At 38.1% G+C, this 19,588-nt stretch overlaps 1 protein-coding gene and 1 long non-coding RNA gene across 2 annotated transcripts in view; one reads left to right on the top strand and one right to left on the bottom strand.

Moving 5' to 3' along the window:
- LOC138037923 (uncharacterized) overlaps nucleotides 1-14,172 on the top strand; it is a 28,172-nt gene extending 14,000 nt beyond the window's left edge. The window contains exons 4-6 of the long non-coding RNA XR_011130151.1: nucleotides 5,509-5,574; nucleotides 12,332-12,562; nucleotides 13,261-14,172. This is a non-coding gene — a long non-coding RNA (uncharacterized lncRNA). The remainder of the gene's footprint in view (nucleotides 1-5,508; nucleotides 5,575-12,331; nucleotides 12,563-13,260) is intronic.
- LOC138037673 (ankyrin-1-like) overlaps nucleotides 1-18,518 on the bottom strand; it is a 20,926-nt gene extending 2,408 nt beyond the window's left edge. Inside the window, exons 1-10 of the mRNA XM_068883577.1 lie at nucleotides 17,378-18,518; nucleotides 15,957-16,112; nucleotides 11,427-11,507; nucleotides 8,124-8,534; nucleotides 7,595-7,689; nucleotides 5,486-5,533; nucleotides 4,784-4,882; nucleotides 4,325-4,423; nucleotides 3,700-3,798; nucleotides 1-2,722 (exon numbers count right to left, since the gene is read on the bottom strand). The exon at nucleotides 1-2,722 is cut by the window's left edge and continues 2,408 nt beyond it. Coding sequence (XP_068739678.1) covers nucleotides 416-2,722; nucleotides 3,700-3,798; nucleotides 4,325-4,423; nucleotides 4,784-4,882; nucleotides 5,486-5,533; nucleotides 7,595-7,689; nucleotides 8,124-8,534; nucleotides 11,427-11,507; nucleotides 15,957-16,112; nucleotides 17,378-17,387 — 3,405 coding nt within the window. The 5' untranslated portion in view covers nucleotides 17,388-18,518 and the 3' untranslated portion in view covers nucleotides 1-415. The remainder of the gene's footprint in view (nucleotides 2,723-3,699; nucleotides 3,799-4,324; nucleotides 4,424-4,783; nucleotides 4,883-5,485; nucleotides 5,534-7,594; nucleotides 7,690-8,123; nucleotides 8,535-11,426; nucleotides 11,508-15,956; nucleotides 16,113-17,377) is intronic.
- Between the last annotated feature and the right edge of the window lie 1,070 nt (nucleotides 18,519-19,588).

The raw sequence follows: 19,588 nt of genomic DNA, 5'->3' as shown, positions 1-19,588 counted from the left end.
GCCTACCTGATCTTTCATGAGTGAAATGAATTGACTTTCTTGACGATTGGAAACTTTCCCTTACTTGCTAATCTTTCGAATTAATGTTTCGTTTCTATCAGCACAAATCACGGCACAAGTGTTGGTCCAAAAAATGCCACTGGAGATCTCCTTTCCAAGCGGCGACTCGAGATTGAAAATAAGCTTTTGTTTTATTTCATCTTTGTTTCTGATACCTTTAGCACAAAGTCAACAAATTTCCTCTTTCGATTTCGTATAAACAAACATGTTCGACTGTTTTCGTCGGACTGCGCCATCAAGTGCAGGACTTGCGAATGACGTCATCCCCTTTTTGGCGCGAGATGCAAACGAAAACCTTGCAAGCAAGACAAGTCGACCTCTCGCGACTTCGTCGCTCGCTCATTTACTTCGCGTACTAAAAATCACGATTCGCTCGCTCTCCTGGGATTATCCTGAGGTCGACTTGTGGCAAGTCTACCTTTGGCACATCTTCTAAGCTTTCGTCGCTGTCGCAACGTAGTAAAGAAGTTTTGTACTCGAAATCATGTAATGTCTTCATCGGCTCAACCCATGATACTTCTTTTCCTTTAGTAACCTGCTCTCCTCTGAGGGCAAATCTCCGGTGAATATCACGAGGGGTCTCTCCAAAGCGGTTCCTCACGTTGATATTGCATCCGGATTTAATCAACAACTGTGAAATGTCAGAAAATCCATACAGAGCGCATAGATGAAGAGGAGTATTCCCCTCCCAGTCTCGAACATTCGCATTCGCCTTGTTTTCAAGCAATAGCTTAACGAGAGGTACGTCCTTTTGGGTGACTGCTTTATGAATTGGTGCTTCTTCCTTTTCGTCTTGAATATCCACACCTGCCTTGTTTTCTAGCAATAGCTTAACGAGAGGTACGTGCTTTTGGGTGACTGCTTTATGAATTGGTGCTTCTCCCTTTTCGTCTTGAATATCCACACCTGCCTTGTTTTCTAGCAATAGCTTAACGAGAGGTACGTCCTTTTGGGTGACTGCTTTATGAAGAGGGGTTTCTCCATGTTTGTCTTGAATATTCACACCCGCCTTGTTTTCAAGCAATAACTTGATGAGAGGTACGTCCTTTTGGGTGACTGCTTTATGAAGAGAGGTTTCTCCCGACTGGTTTAGAATATTCACACCTGCCTTGTGTTCAAGCAATAGCTTGACGAGAGGTACGTCCTTTTGGGTGACTGCTTTATGAAGAGAGGTTTCTCCATTTTCGTCTTGAATATTCACACCCGCCTTGTTTTCAAGCAATAACTTGACGAGAGGTACGTTCTTTTGGGTGACTGCTTTATGAAGAGGGGTTTCAAGCGACCGGTCTGGAATATCCACATCCGCCTTGTTTTCTAGCAATAGCTTGACGAGAGGAACGTCCTTTTGGGTGACTGCTCTATGAAGAGGGGTTTCAAGCGACCGGTCTCGAATATCGACATCCGCCTTGTTTTCTAGCAATAGCTTGACGAGAGGAACGTCCTTTTGGGTGACTGCTTTATGAAGAGGGGTTTCTCCTGGCGACCAGTCTTGAATATTCACATCCGCCTTGTTTTCAAGCAATAGCTTGACGAGAGGTGCGTCCTTTTGTGTGACTGCTTTAAGAAGAGGGGTTTCTCCATTGTGGCGTGGAATATTCACTCCCGCCTTGTTTTCAAGCAAAAGCTTGACGAGAGGTACGTCCTTTTGGGTGACTGCTTTATAAAGAGGGGTATCAAGCGACCAGTCTCGAATATTCACAAGCGCCTTGTTTTCAAGCAATAGCTTAACGAGAGGTACGTCATTTTGCTTGACTGCTTTATGAAGAGGTGCTTCTTCATTTTTGTCTTGAATATTCACATCCGCCTTATTTTCAAGCAATAGCGTGACGAGAGGTACGTCCTTTTGGGTGACTGCTTTATGAAGGGGGATTTCTCCTGACTGGGCTCGAATATCCACACCCGCCTTGTTTTCAAGAAATACCTTGAAAAGAGGTACGTCTTTTTGCGTGACTGCTTTATAAAGAAGTGTTTCTTCTGCCTTGCCTCTCAGTTTGGTGTGAAATCCAGCATGAACAAGCAACTCTGAAATGTTGAAGAAGCCTTGACGGACAGACACCAACAGCGGTGCATTTCCATCATTGTCCTGAATATTGACATCAGCTCCATGCTCCAAAAGCAGTCCCGTCACCACATAATTATTGCTAGAAGCTGCACAAAGCAAAGGACCCTCTTTACCTTGGGTTGTTTGAGCATTTACGTCTGCCCCAAGATCAATCAGGGTCTTGATTAACACACCAGAGGACATCCGACTCGCCAACAGCAATGGTGTGATGTTGCTCTTTGCAGCGACATTGACATCAATACCATCATTCAAAACGAGCTCAATCACCTTTTCTACATCGCCGCTCTTGGCGCACGAGTGCAGCTCATTTAGTGTTTCATCAATCTCAACCAATCTTTGGTACAGTATTTCAATATTAAAATGACTTTGTCTTTTCCGAGTAAGGACTGATAGAATATCAACTGCTGATTTGCTGTGGAAAATGGACGCGTTATTACTTATTGTTTGAGATTTCATCTCTTCCACAAAGTTCTCTAGATAGATGCTTGCTTTATAAACACTGTCATAGTCTCCATGTAAGACAGCTGCCTGTAGTAGATTAAATCCTGAATGGCTGTCCGTACGCAAAAAAGCTCTTTTTGTAGCTGTCCTGAGACTGAGCTGCAACAAAACGTGTCAAATATCAATTCACTTCGTAACGACTGCATTACCCCACTGGATAACAAGGCCCATGGAAGCCTTTCCTTTGAATTAGACTTTTTGATAAAAGCCCCCTCTTCTTCCTTTGGGACATTTATGCATCTCAGTTGACCATCTCTATTTTAGTTAGGAAAATGGTTTGAGTTTGGTTGAAAAACCAGTTTACAGTTTTCGTATTTTAGTGACGTATTTACATTCGGCGGAACTAACCTGTTACTGGCAGTGACAGAATGTAAATATTAGTGAGCTTAAGCACGTGCGTTTTTGAGACGCGGACGGAAAAGGAAGAGAAAAGCTTAGAGAAAGCCTTAGTTAAAGACCTTTTCAGTTGTTTTGCCTCATTCAAGGTGACCAGTTGCTAACCCTGTGTACAATAGTACAATGGGCCATTTGCAGCTGGCGATCACTTGGTACAAAAACGGTCGTGGGTCCAAATTACCACTGGTTTTGATAACTTCGCGCATCTTGCCCGGCAGATGAGAAGAGAAATTTTGAGAAGAGAATGGTAAAACATGTTTGCTTTTTTGCGGGGAGATTAATATAATTGCCGAAAAATATTTGAGTTTAGGTGCACTGTAAGGTTTGTTTATCTTGTAATCACCTCTCTCTCCCAGAGGTTGATGTGCCTTAGTTTTGTACGTTATTTAGACAGCAGCAAACACTCAGGCTCTCAGCTCGAGCTGCGCACTCATTCCTGGGTACGAATCGTGAATATAGATAGGGAAAAATAGTCTCTTACATCTAATACGCTCTACACTGACAATAAGGCCTGACGATAAAAAATGCTCCAGGGGAATACAAGGGGTTTTTATGGAATTTAGTGCACTGAATTTATTTATTTATTGAAGCTAACTTGGCATTGCTTGCCCTACTCCACCCAACCCCCAACCCCTTATTGCCTTACGTATTTTCCGCAAGATGGACAAATTTTAACTTACTGGTTGCTGAAGACTTGGTTTTGCATCGTGGTCCAGGAGCAGCTGAATTATTGACTGATGATTGCAGCGTTCAGCTTTCTGCAGCGGAGTGAACTGAAACTAAAGAAGAGAAAGAAAGGTTCATCCGCCACTTGAATGGTTTTATTCACTCTCGTCTTTCTTGTAATAGTTATTTCATGCATTTGCATTATTTGACAACTGCAGTGGCAGGGTTCACTCGATACCGTACATGTAATATTCTTCATTCCTCTAATAATTGTGACATGAACGATAACATCATATCACCGAACCTGCGAACTTTTGAAAGAGCTAAGAACACAGTAAAGCCTACGGCCTCATCGGATAAGACCCTCCTATCTGTATAATCCTTTTTATATCCTTCCAATAATACTAAGCCTCATTCAAAGTTAATGGGAAATGGTCTAAGGGTGCATTGAAGATCAACTGAAGACTCACTAAATATGCTCACATCGGCAAGTTTACGGCTGCTAATGATCATAAATATGACAGCAATTTTTATACGTAAAATGACGTTCTTATGTGTCGTTGTGGTACTTAGTGAAAAGTAGTAGCAATAGGCTAAGAGGAACATCAACTGGGAGTCAACTCTTCTCTTCCTTCTTACCCTGTCTAAGGCATTGACATCTGCATTATGATCTAACAAGAGCTTGACTACAGATTCATGTCCATACCAACAGGCAAGGTGCAGCGGTGTTAACAAAAACTGGGGAAAGAAAACAATGTAAAACCAAGATATAAATTCTGGTGTCCAGTTCTGCGTGAAAGTGATGCTAAGCAACATTGCTAAGAGAAAGCAATTTGGGCTTCACCCACATTCACTTTGTTATGATCTCACTAGCAAACTCGTGTGAAAGATAAAGGAAGATGATCAGGGCCATGGATTGTAAGTTTTAATGCTGCCAAGTGTTGCCCTTTCTGACCGTCTTTTAAAGAATACATGTAAGTATGTTCTAACCCCACGCACAAAGGGCTACGCAAACTTGGCCTAGATAGTATATTTATTCAGCGAGTTATGCAGAAATTTAACTGAAAATAAGATACTTATACAAATCTCTTGAAGAACCTGATCTCTTTCATCAACATTTGCACCATTCTTCAGGTGCGTGTTGACCTCCTCATATTGTCCATTGATTGACGCCCTGTGAAGAGCACTTCGAGATACCTAGTGAAACAAAATGTAGAAAATTAACACAGTGTTATCTCTCCAAACAGCGGACGCCCGTGGAACCTTCATTTGGAGTCCGTAAATGACATAGTCTTGTGATTAAATACTACATATTAACTGACCTGTACTATTGTTTTGTAGAACATTCTTGCAAGGTACATTAATTTTTCAACATGACTATGTGGTAAATGTCGACAGGTGCCAGTTTAGAATTTCAAGGCTTCAGACAGTGCCAATGAAAAGTAAAAACAGCTGGACTACTTTAAAACAGTAAAAACGGTAAAAACAGCTGGACTACTTTATAAACAACAGAGTTAAGAACAAGATAATAATGCTAAGTTAATCTGCAATCAATGTGTCCATGGTCTCCCTTGTAACAAGATTAAAACAATGAAAATGTTCCTTTTATGCTGTCGTGGGAGTCTGCAATGAAGGGACCGATCTCCACACACTAGTATTCTTAAGTTTCAGTTTGGCTGGGGATTTGAACACTGTCAAAGGTAATGAGATTCTAAGGTGATTACATTCCTGGTAAAAATCCACCTTGGTTACAGACCAGTTTTGCTTAAAACAGTATTTTTTTTTTCATTGTGAACTTACTTTGGCCTTTTCCATTCTCATAGCACAGCTCGTGTCCTGTTCCTTGGCCTGATGACAAACAAAAAATAATGCAAATATCTTGACACAAGGTATGCCATCCATGACTTCAAACTGGTATTAAATGCTTTTCTGTGACCTTGTCAGGGTTAAAGGAAACTTCATAGAACACGTACATGTAACGTCAACTTGATCTCCTAGCAAATCAAACTCAGTTTGAGTTACCTACCGGTATTCTAAATTATTTTGATTCACTTATTAAGAACATAATGCCTGTCACACATGTGGCCTCTCTTTATTACTGGTAGAACCTAACACTAACACTTAATGAGAACACTACAATCCATTCCCCTAATCAGAAGTGAGGGAGCACTTTCCAACAAATACACACTCCCAAATTTTTCACAATGTCAATTGTGAAGTCATTTTCAACTTATTTTGCCAAAACGTTCCATTAAGCTAATTCACATTCTCCTGTACTTTCATTCTCTTTCGTATAATGCTCCGCCCTGTGGGGTTCAGAATGCATTTTCCTCGGCTTGGTACCAGGTCAGCACGGTTCAAAGGTCTTTGTTATGCAAATAATTAAGTACAGTATTAAAGGACCATGTGGCCTTTCACAAAGTGTCTTTTTTTCGCGTACTACAGTAGCCAGGTCATCATGCCAAAGGACCAGACCGATTTGTCTGTGATTTCGCAGTCTGCACACATCTATCCTCAAGTAGGTGGATGTTTAGCAAATTGTTATTCCATTTGGAGCGATCTCACGTCTGATAGCATGGTTGCTTTAGCTGTACTTACGCCCTAGTTTTGCAGTCATACTGCTTTTTTGCAAGATTAAAGTACTCATTAGACATTTTATCTTGTTGGCGTTATTTTCGCGCTCAAGTGTCTCCCGAATTATGCAATCTGAACCCAGCAGAGAGGAGCATTATATGAAGGTGAATATAAAATTAAACAAAGGTTACTTACCTGCAGGATAATTGTGATTCTCCTAGTATAATGCGCAGCAGCAGCTAGGGGTTCAGATGACCCTCCCTTCTGTCAATTTGCTGTTCTCATATTCAGCTTCCCATTGTACTTTATTTGCATAACAAAGATCTTTGAACCGTGATGACCTGGCACCAAGCGGAGAAAAATGCAATCTGAACCCCTTGTGCTGTGCATTATACTAGGAGAATCAATTATCCTGCAGGTATAAAGTAACCTTTGTTTCTTTCCCTCAATGCCATAAAAAACTACATTTGAATTAGGATGTGAAGAAAGCTGACAAGGAACCTTCAATACCAATTACTTCAAGCTGAATAGAATTTTTCATCAAGATATACAATCTAAGACGTTGGAAGAATCAAGAATATCACTAACAACTCTGAAGAGACTCAATTACCATAAAAATTAATGATTTGGAAATGATGATTGTATGGAAAAATTTAACAGTGTTCCAAACTGGAGTTGGAACCTTTAAATTCTGCTTGCTTTCACTAGTTCAAATGCTCCAATACGTAATGATGAGCTGCAGTACAGGAGACAAGAATACATGTATGGTCCGAAGTTATCTTAAAAGCTTTAGTGAATTGATGAGATGCTTGGCACAACTGACATGCAGTTGATTTACTTGGCAAAAACCATGAAGATATACATTTAAATTTTTAAAAGAAATCGATAATAGGGGCCATAAATCAGAATTTATTTCATATTCATCTACATGCAAAGGCATAACAAGACTCTTGGAACGTAAATGAATGTCAATGAAGAGCTTTTCCACAAGATTGTACTTTCAGAACAAATAGAAATGTATCTTTACGAGGGATATACACTTTCATGGCGGTCAACGCATAAAATGCCAAACCTCCAAATCCAAACTGCAAGACTGAGGATACCATTTTGTTACACCACTTACAGTATACAAGTTTCATGCATGCCAGGATAAAAATAAACATCCGTTTTTTTCCTTTTGTTTGTTTGTTTGGGTTCCTTTTTTGCATTCTAAAGATTTAATCTTTCGCTTTTTCAACATTATGTGTATTTTTCTTTGCACACATACCCATGCATTTTTAAGAAAACTATTTAGATTTTAATACTTCCTGTTATCAAATAATGCAATGAACTTACAGCTGTGTAATCTGCAGATGTATTTATTTCACTTGTGCTGGATCCCTGATTAAGGAAACCTTGTTGAGAGGATAGCAAATCAACGTCTGCTTCTCCTGAAAACGAAGACATGTTACCACTTGGATTAGAGACAGTTAGTAGTTAACTTTTCACTGTTAAATTTCTTCCGTTGTGAACATTCCCTTTGTTCTCCGTGCAACTGTTTTTTAAGGCCCTCACTGCCTCATGAAAGGGACAGAAACAAACTATGTATTGGGCGAACTAGTCTGTGATAAGAAATTCAAAACAGTAAGGATAACAAAAACGCTAGTTCAGGTTCTCTATCTCTTGACCAGCTTTACTGATTGATAAGCACAACTGCAATATCTACTAAAGTAATATTGAGCAAAAAGTCTGTATGTACATTGCAGATTCGTACACTAAAGGGCTAAGGTCCAGCTCTTATACTTGTACAGAGTACAGTACTTCCCAAACTTAAAAAATTCTTTTGTTTGTTTTGTCATGATCAAATATTTACATGAACAAGCACCTGTCATTTTGGCAAAAAATTTCCTGCAGGCCAAATAGTCTTCCTCGTTTATGGTTGTCTTCAGGTTTATTGTCTCCAGTCCAAGTTTCTTCTTCATTTCATCTGTCACAAGGTATCGTTCTGCCACTTTATTGAGGTGACCAGAGAGATAATCATTCCACAGATGCTCAAGACTTTTTAAGGTTGGGCACTCCACAATGATTTCAAGAGAGCCCACGTTGACAGCCATTAAGGATACATCGTAAGCTTTGTGGATAAAATCAGTCAAGGCGCTCACTCCTTTCCGTTTATTTGAGGAATAGTCACGGGATTTCACAAAACTTTTGACTTGGGTTTCTAGAATATTATAGACTTCTTTCTCTTGTTCTTCGTTTAGGTCTGATACACTTATTAGGAGCTTGATAAGATTGTCTGAAAATGAGATTAGACCTTGTAAATTCACGGTGATCAACATTAATGACATTCATGGTAGGACAAAATTAATTTGTTTATAGTAGGCCAAAAGTCCATTAAAACTCTGTTTAATCACACACTAAAAGGGAAAGTAAATTCAAATGACTGAGCTCAAAAGTCCTTTAATGTACACGATTTTCTGTAGTTCTAGCGTCATAATATTACATTGACCATCAACAGATGCAATCCCTCACTCAGTCCATCGGGAATGAGAGCTGATTCTCTTACACAGAAAGTAAATTGTAATTTGGGTTATTCCAACAGCAAGTGATCAAGCTTGAAGTACACAATATCTCTTACTAGTGATGTCTAATTAACTCAGAAGGAAAGATTATCAGATTAATAGAATCCTATTTATTCAACCTAAGTTGAGATACCCCACCCGTCATCACTGATTTAATCAAGGATTCTCGATTTTCTTAGTACTTAAACAAAAGTATGTACTCATAAAGTGCTACTATGATCAAATTTTTATCCCTTGAATTATTAGGTTTATCACATAGAATTCTAGGAAAGATTAAAAAAGCTGTTTACCATTTGGAAATATCTGCATTGGTTCCAGAGATATTTACGTTTGAAAAATGTGTAAAACTAATATGCAAATGAGATGATTGATGACGTCATTCACTCAACCCAATATAACATCAAGTACAATGTATGTACAGAGCTATCTTGGTCAATTTGCAGCAGAGACCATTGAAACTTAGTAGCTATAAAGAAATTGGTTCCCATGGCAATGCACTCTTTTCCAGTCCCCTCCAATCTGATTTCAATGTTTTTGATGACCCTAACCTAGAAAAACATTTAAAAAGGCCACAAACTTGACCTAAAATATTTATATGCGTAGATCCTGCAGATGAGACACCATTGGCAAATATCAAAATAGAATGCCAAAGGTGGCCAGCAAAACTTTTAATATCAGGGAGGTCTGGAACCCAGTATGTCGCCATAGTAACAAAACTGGTATGCCCATATTGTGGAGAACATCTTCTAGAACCTCACTGCAAAGAATCAAGCATTTCTGATACAAATTGGCTGAGATATCTTTTTTATCCTAGTTGATGAATATTTGGTTATTAATAAGTTTATGACAACATCACTTGACTAATTTGCATATTAAAAGAAAAAACTTGAATATCTCTCGAACAAAAAGAGATATTTGAAAATAGAAAACAGCATTCTTCTACTCACGCCAAATACATGTTTATGCCTAAAAATGGCTTAGATAGGAAAGATCCGAAGTTCATCATAGTAGCACTATAAGGAAATGACAAATTACCTAAACTAACCTAATTTCATGTCTACTGTCGCAGTGCCCATTACTCTCTAGCTGCTCAAAATATGTTATAGCTGGCAAGAACTAAATCTATGGAAGTTTCAAGCATTATATATCATAAAATATCTGATACTTTTCTGTTCAAAGTCTTGCAAACATGGTCGGAAATTAGCTTCAATGTTAACATACATTGTAACTTCGAACAAACAGTTTCGGTCAATGAACCTGTGGCACTTATATTCTCTAATTAAAGTGGGAAATAGTCCAATTTATTATAAATTAAAGGTGGGCTACGAAAGGGGTATGTGAAGTTAGACACTTGATAAAAGATGAAAACAGTTTTCTTTCTTCAGCTGAGTTCAGGGAGTGCTTCAACATAAAAATAAATTATCTTACTTTTATGGCATCATAGCTGCAAAAAAGCCCCAAAGAAAACTCTTACGTGGAAATGACATTCCATCAAATACCAATGAAGATGACACTTTTGCCGTTAAATTCTTTGAAGCCAGTCAGCCAAATAAACTTGTGTATAACAAACTCATCAGTTTAAAGGGAACCTCCGCTAAAGCAACAAAATAACTTTAAACCACAGAACATAATGTTTACAATTGAAATTGCTCAAACGTTTTCCAATGAAGCGTTAGTATTCGAGAACAATAAATTTCAAAAACGCTTATTTTGGCTTTCAAATTTACCGGGTGCCCCCATCTTGAATATCTGTGACGTGTCGTTGTTGCCCTCTTGTTCCAGAACAATCGATCTTTGTGTCAGAACAATAGGGCAACCATGACACCCGGTGCCCGGGATATATGAAAGGCAAAACAAGCGTTTTTGAAATTCTTTTTTTTTTTTCGGATACAAAAACTTTCATTGGAAAAAGTTTGAACAATTTTAATTGTTAACATTATGTTGTGTGGTTTGAAGTTATTTTCTTATTTTAGTGGAGGTTCCCTTTAGAGCAGACTAGCCCCAGCAGAGGCCAAAACAAATGGATTGTAGATTGCAACCTGGAATTCCCTGAGTCGATAAACTGGAATGAGGTTTATGAAACCCCTTTCTGTTGTACAAAAGCCTCCAAACTAATTGTCTTCCAGTTTAAACTTCTTCATAGAAGATTAGCAACAAATGACTATCTTCACAAATTGGGCTATTTTCTTACAACATTTTTGTGATCTAGAATATGACGAAAAGAAAAAACCTAAACCTCTCAAAAATTGACAGTCTTGGTACAATTGGAAACCTAGCCAATTACATTATATAAATTGTTGTAATTTAAGAAGAGTGCTTGGAAGCTATGTATGTTATGTGTATGTTATCTCTTCGCAGGTATTTTAATGTACGTAGGGTGTAAATGTGAACTTAACATACCGGTAACTGCAAATTATTGCTCCTTCTGCCCATCAATAAAATGCTTCTATGTATTGCAGGGGGCTTAGCTTGCAGCTAGATGGCAAACTTTGTGGGGAATGACTCACCATACATCGGTACATGTGCATTGGCAGAAAGGAAATTGGCAAAGGGAGAACTCCTCTCTCAGCTAGCTCACACTGGCACTGTTAAAATACTTCTCCTACCTCCAAATTCATGCAAAGAATGTTCCTCTCTAGATGTCACTGCAGGCTTTGATTTTTGCCTTATCTCATTTGCATCCATTCCTGTAAAGACCAAATAATCCATAAATTTATAAAGTTCTAATTGTGGAAAAAATAATCCTTTCTGCTGATTTAAAAGTCCTAGCAAATGGGCATTTCCTTTTTAGATATGAATTATTTTTAAATTAACCATTTTGCTGCAAGGTCTATCACTTTCATGCAAAACTGATGTCCACTTTTAGCAAGGTTCTGCCACCTTCTTTTATATCTGCATGATAATCAATTGATGTTGAGGATGTAAGTTAGAGAGGTCCACTCCTTTTAATCCATGCAACATCTATTCTGTTTTGTTAAAATCCTAAATGATTACTTATTTTAAAAAAGTACTTTTTCCTGTTTATGGCAGCATTCACTGTTAATGAATGTGGTCAGTTTCCTGTTACCCTTTTAGGAAAGTTTGAAAGATATTCAACTTTTAATGTATGTCTGAGTGTAAATGTATGTAAGGAAAGCCACAGTTTGCTTTGCCTTGTGCAAAGTACCATATTTATATCAGACAACAAGTGGTAATTAATTTAGCATTAAATTAATAAAATAATTTAATTTCTAGCCAAGATTAGTCTACAGCTAAAACAGGAATAAACTAGCAGAAGAAAGGAAAGGTTATTATGCCTTCCAAACAGTTAGCGTGAAGTTAATGTAATATCTGGTAGTTGTAAAAACGAATCCTGATATGCCGACCAGTCCTGTCACTTACAGCATATTATTCTTCCACTAATTAACAATAGTAAATTTAACGCAAGCAGTATCCCATTGAAGTCTAATACTTCAATAAATCATTACAAATGACAGACACTCTTGATACTAATAATTTGTCTCATCATTAGGGTGTGGAATCAGTTAGTGACAGTGATCATTCAGTCAAGTTGTGATCTCTTCACACTGAATTTGATACTACAAGTGTAGACTGCTGCTGTCCATTCAGAGGCAATAAAAAAGGATAGGATTGTTGACCTGCCTGTTTCCGTCACAACTCAAGCAGCAATTCTCCCCTGAGTTCTTTAAGCTTGCTTGCACAATGGAAACAAGCAACTTGACTGAATGTGAAGGAACTAATGGTCAGTCTACTCCTAACAAGTTGCACTAGTATTTTCCCTGGCAGATTACAGTCAACCATCATTTTGTCTTAATTGTCTTTCAACAGTCCTGTGTAACTGAAGGCCTGTTTGGGGTTCTGGTCCCAGTTGTTTAAACAATGGACAGCGCTATCCGCTGGATAATACTAATCACTATGCAGTGGATAAGTCAAAGCGAAACCAACCACGCTATCCAATGGATAGCAACTGGGGCCAGGTTGCTCCCTCTTCCTTAGGTCAGTAATGATGCCCTCTCTACACCTGCTGATGTATGCTCTTTAACTTCCTACTAAAAAGTTCAGGACTAACTAGTACAATCTCTACAATGAAGCTTTCTGATATACCTACTGTAAGAGAGCATAATAACTAAAGTAATGGCTTAATTATGCCTAATTACTCATGTTTGCTGTGCTGTGAACCAAAACATTCCAGCTTGCTTAACCATTAAACGCTAACTTCTACACCTTTAGTTGAGCTTGTACCTATTATGCCTGCTGTCACGGTTTAAAGGATTCACTGACTACTGGTTAAGAAACTTCAAACTCCTGGAATATTCACAGTTTATGTTATTGCAGCAGTATACATGTAATTTATTGTGTTTACCCAACTTGTGTTGTTCTAATGTTTGTATCAATATTTTAACATTATGATAATTAATTTTTCCCTTCATTTGGGAAAAGGTACAAAGAGGCAATATTTGAAACTGTTGTACTGCCCCACAGAGGACAAGGTGGCTACCCGAGGAACTGAGTCATGATCAGTTTTTGAAGCTTCAAGCTTTGAATTTTGTAAGTGGAGTGAAAGGCCTAATTCAACGATTCACCCGCAAGCCCAGCTGCTACGTGTATTTGGAAGTGGATAGGGCTTTCAATAGAAGCCGGCTTACATGATCTCCAACTTCTTCAAAAACAAACCTCTCAAAAAAATACCATGGATAAATTGATACATTATTTGCATCCTTACAAAAACAAATTAAATGGATTAGCTGAGATACTTAGATAACTTATCATCGTGACAAAGGCGTTAAAAAAGGATAACTGCAGAAAAAGTTAAGTGTTAAGTATGTCCAAACATGTCCTTTTTCAGTCTAGGCTTGTTGGTTATTCAGTTTTAAATACGAACTTTTTTTTTTGGTTTTTTTTTAACGGCTTTGTTGCAGTGACTATATGAATCTATTTTATTTGTTTTTTTGAGGCTGTGAATAATGTATCAATTTATCCACTGCAATTGTTTCTTATAAATAGGTTTAAATTCAAATTGTGCAACTCAAAAGCTCTTAAAATGTTTACAGGCTAACCACTCATAATTTACTCAAAAGTTCAAAGAATGTTCGAAATTTGCCTACACGTCTTGAGAATTAATTTTGTGTACAAACTGTATGTTTCTTCGTTTCGTGTGTGTTTGTGATCAATCGCGACCAACACGCTTTCCACCATTGTTAGCAGTATCATCATACTAAAAGTTAGCCTCGCTTTCACGTCGGCTGTTTAATAAAGATGGAGGCGGCCAAGCATGGCCAGACTGAATGGACCTCTTTAGCGTGTGAGTTTTGTTTTCCCATTTCAGACCATGTGATGTTCCTCAAGGGAACAGTTTCTTTCAAATGTCATCTTATGCATGTGGATATGTAATAATGCATAACTTATGAAAAAAACAAAAGGAAAAATTCCCTTGCAAACATCACATGGTCTGAAATGGGAAAACAAAACATAAAATCTAAAGAGGTCCCCTGTTTGCATTCTTTTCAAAGAAAAGGTATTTTGAATAAATTTTATTTTCTATATAGTTTTCTCAGAAACACTGCAGTATTTTCACTTTCTCAAGAATACTCAAACCCCCCTAGGGGAGGCAGCCTTGCCGCTACCTTATTGTCGCTTCCCACTCTCATATAGGTAGACACCTTCTGAAAGTGTTATTGAAAGCCATGGAATTGGGCCCACAAAAGATAGCACTAATCTTAAAACTACTCTAATACATGTAATTCATAGCACTATAATTTATAATTATGTAATGACAAAAGTATGCATTTCTCAGAAAAAGGCAATGTATTTAAATTAAGGCTAAACCTTTAGATTTTATTGTTCAATTATACAGGTACAATGTAATGCATACATGAATGCCGGTGTGCACACACAAATGTTTATATTACCATTTTTTAATCTTGTACTGGTATATAATTATTATAAGTCTGCATTACTGTATACCTAGCATTCCTGGGCTTCTGATAGGATGCGGAAAAAAATTAAAGATTATGCGGAACTTTTTGGCCATATTATGTGTAACGTGCGTTGCTCATGCGGAAATTACACCGGATTGTGCACAAAATTTAAAAAATTTATAAAACTAATAATTAGGCCTGTCCAATGTATTTACATAGTTATGGTACAAATCAGGACTCAAAATTGTGACCATTGAATTTTTTCTCTTTCCAATTAAAATATCTGGAGGAGTCGCCAATTTGCGACCAGCTTTCACCATTGAAATAAAAGGGTTAGCAGTTGGCATTTTGCCGAAACTTTTGCTAAATTATAAAATAAAACAATAAAAAATTATTTTGTTTCTCGTCATGCATTTTATTTGGATTTGGAGAGGTGGAGCAAAATAATTATTGCAATGTGGTTGAACCATTACACACATGTATTGCAGGCTCCTATTTTGTTTTGTTAACCCACTGGCAACAGACCTGGCAACACAATTCGATCAGCACAAATGATTGTCTCGACGATTACAAATGATGCAATTTACTTTGCGACTATATCTTGTGGCTAAATTTTCATATGTTGTTACATCTTTTTTTTTTTTAATTCAAGCAGTTTTTAATTCGTTTCTTTAATTTACAACATGGTGTACATGTAACTACAACTTGTAGTAGTGTCCAGGCTCATTGCCAAAAAATGTGTGGAACTTTCTCATCTTGCGAACAAAATGGCGTGTTTTCTTCAATGTCCAGGAAAATAAGCGTTTCAAAATAGTCAGTCTCTTTGGCTTTTATGTTTGTGACGATGGTAAGCAGCTGCTTTATCACTAATATCGGGCATTTCTTCTGTTTTATGCGGAAAATATTGTGATTATGCGGAGGATGCGGATTTTAGGGAATTATGCGGAACTTCATCGCCGCATCCGTCAGATGTCATGGCATATTCTAACTCATACACAACCACAAATAGCCTTTACAGTACATTCAAATGTACATACTTTTCAAGTATGATTAAATTTAATATGAGTTTTTAAAAAATACTTAAATAGGAGTTTGCTTCTTTTGGTGAAAGTCAAGTGAAAAAAAAAAAAGAAATTCAGTATATCCTATGGTACATGTACAGGGAATCTTGGGTGTTCAATGAAGCTGTGAGATGCAAAACAGAAAAAACTACTGTACCTTTCTCTTCACTGGAAGTTTTTCTTTGGCCTGATGTCCTTGCATTTTTTCTGTATGAAATCACTGCACCTTGAGCCTGGCAAAATGGTCCTGGGATTGCAATAGGACGTTCTTCAACCAAGCTATCTGCAGCAGACACTTCACAAGTAGAGCTCTCTGATAAAGAGACCAAACTGCACAGTCATTGGATGATTCTCCCAATATCAACTTTGACTACTGATATATTTTTTTAAATACAGCAACTAGAGATTTACTGTATGTTGGAGCCATTCGGAAAATGATTTTAGATCATGCAACGAACTCTTTTTTTTCCACGGTTTAGGTACTCAAAATACAGTATTCTCATTCTGGATGAAAACACTTCCTTATTGACTTTATTTACAGTCTATTAGTTTTACTTTTATTAGTGGTTAATAAGATGTTTACTCTAAACTTTTTTGCATAACATTATAACACATCCTCATTTTATACAGCTAGTGTATTACTGTGATTTTCATAATTCTGTGGAATCTCATCTTCAAGTGCCAATGACTAAGTACATTTTGGCTTCCATCAATCAAACAAAATCAATTGATGCATAACATAACCTACCAATCAGCATCACTGGTTCCCACCATACATTCATAAATTTGAACTTTATGCGGATGGAAAGTGATGGAATATGTAGGGATCCTTTTACTGAAGAAACTCAATAATGGTATTCAGGTTGTGAACTAAACAAAAACTCCAAGTCACTTTCTGGAGTCAGAGTCGATCTCCGTGCCTATGTTTGGAAATTTGATAGATGGAAGCCAAAATGAGGTTTGGTGCTAAACATCTTAAATTTGAAATTCTGCAGAATTATAAAAATTGCAGTAATATAATAATATTTAGCTTGTATATTGTAAATTCCAGTATTATATGTATATGCCTCTCTTTCATCATCTTTGCAGACCTTCATGGACAACTATTTTGTAGTCATGTTTTACCTCCCTGTCATGATCCAATACTCTAATGGCCTCAGCAGCCGGCAACATAATAAACAGTTACTATTTAAAATTTTCAGGAATTAAAGGGAACTTTGCTTCTACCGTTTAAAGACCATGAACAATACACCGGCAATCCCCAAGGGAACCCATAAATTAGATGTACGCTTATCCTAGGGGCAAGGGCTTATTAATTAGGGAGGACAGTGCCAGTAATAATAACATTAGAACAAAGATCTTAACCTTTGGACAACATGCTAATCATTACTTTGGGTGACCACAACCACATGACAGGACAGAATTCTTGTGGTATTCTAAATCGCGATTGATGCTCTGTCTAAAAATGAATCTGCCCAGGGCTAACTTCCAGCCCACAGGACTGACAAAAAAGGCAAAAGGGCCTCTGGGAACAAAAACTTTAATACCAGATCATGCATATAGATATAACTACCATACCATGAACCATTCAACAAATGCTTCACATTGTCTTTTCCAACAGTACTCCTGACCATAAGCTTCTCTCAGTAATTTGCTTTCTTGAAGGCACACGCTGTGTCTAACACCGACACCCTCAATTGCTTCAGCCCATTTAACAGGATCATCTGAATCAACTATGCTGTATGCTCCCAAGGGAATGCTTTGTACTGCTCTTGCAAATCCTGAATTACTTCCCACAAGAACTGGTAAACCAGCTGATAAGGCTTCAAGAGCAACAAGACCAAATCCCTCTGATTTTGAAGGCATGATAACAAGGTCGACTTCACTGAAGAGATCCCTCATTTTTGCACGACTCTGTACAAATTTCCGCACTGTCAGCTGCTCATCAGTAATTCCACAGTTGAGAAGTCTTCTCCTGACTTCATCCTGCTTCCCATCAGGGGCACCCACAAACAGAAGATAATAACGTTTTCCTTTCAGGCGTAGATCAGCAAATGCCTTAACAGCAATGTCATATCCCTTCAGCTCAAAGTCCTCATCATCTCCACGCCCACACAACAACACCTTGAAATCATCATCACTCTCACCTTTGGCCTGTTGCACTAAATCCCCAAATTCCCTATTAAATAGACCCGGAACTAATTCAAAAATATCCTCAACCTTCTTACACCCCTGCAAATAGGAAGAATAAGCCTTTTTAAGTCTTGGTCCCACTGGAACAACAAGGTCAGCACATTTACAAAGATCAACCTCATCCCAGTGCTTCTGTTCACCTCTTGAAGAAGGATTATCATAACCCTTATATTTGCTGAGGTCTTCTGGAGCAGTATGCACCATGTGCACCCATTTACACTTTTGAAATTGTGGAGATCGTTTTATGATGTTAACTTGGCGGCCAAGTTTCACACCATGGCCAACAACCACATCTATTCTATGATCTTGAGGTGGAAAGCACAACCAATCAAGAGGTTCACTGAAGCCCGGTTGTTTCCCCGCATCAAGAACATTGATCCCAAAATTTTGGGCTGCCTTTTTGTCTTCATGTTTGCAAGCACCCTCTGGGACCAACACAGAAACTCTGACATTTGGCTCTTGGGACAGATGAATTGCAAGCTCTCTGTTTAATGTTGACAACCCCCCAGCCAATGAATTCCATTCACTCCCTAAAAGAGTAATGTCCAGTGCTTCCTTGCTTTGGGCAAAAATCTCCTCTGCTTCTACAGATACCCCTCCTTGTGCCATGATTTCAATTCCAATTGACAGACAACTGAAATGGTTTACAATATAAACACTGACTATTAACAGCAATTACCATATTTTACAGCCAATTATGCTCATCCCAATATAAATTATGGTGATTTTGGCAAAGTTTGGGAGGTCGGTGCTTAGAGGTGCATGGGCATTGGACAAGTCATGTTTGCACGAATTTGCGTAATATTTTCTTTCTAGACTGCCCAAGCAAAGAATGGAACAAAACTATAATTGCATCACAACTCTTTGTCATTATCCAAACGTGGAGGTTTAAGTAGGAAAACAAAACACTGACGGACAGTTTGATATCAATGAACACAAAAAGTCCAACTAACATTAACATATAAAAATGTACATGTAGTTATCTCTTACCAAACCAGTAAGTGCCACTACAGTAAAAACCTCTCTTTTTATTTAAAAATGTGCTTATCGAAAATCCTGACCTATAGCGCACAGGTGCAAGGACTCTTACTGCAGTGCCCTGGACCATAATAACAGCTACCAGTAGCTTTAAAATGGTAAACACATACGACTAATTGTCTACATTCTCCATGCGGAGCGTGTGAAAGTGGCCAAGTGGTTGTCGCAAGGGGGAGGCTGTATGATGAGTTGTATGTTGGCTGTCTCCAGCCTCACTCTAACCACTGGCTGATATATATTTGGGTTGTCCCTGTTCAATTTTGCAGTTGCCCTTGTAAATAGCCAACTGGTCTGTCTCCTACCAGTTGGGATTCTAAAACGAATGTTCAATATTTCATTGACCCTGAAAAGACCCTAAGGAGAGCAGACAGTTATGTGCAGGCACTTAGATTCTCTGACTTGTTTGTTTGTGCCAAACTAAAGAGATCAATCAATTAGATTCAATGGAAATGAAAGGCTATGCTAAGCTTAAGTGGCCTCCAACCCACTGAGTGATCAAGCTACACACTGCATGTACTTTTTGATGTGTTTGTGTGCATGCTCACTGGAAGACCTGCA

The sequence above is a fragment of the Montipora capricornis genome, chromosome 1 (assembly GCF_036669925.1).
Source record: "Montipora capricornis isolate CH-2021 chromosome 1, ASM3666992v2, whole genome shotgun sequence".
Lineage (NCBI taxonomy): Eukaryota > Metazoa > Cnidaria > Anthozoa > Scleractinia > Acroporidae > Montipora > Montipora capricornis.
This window is presented reverse-complemented; position numbering and strand designations above follow the sequence as displayed.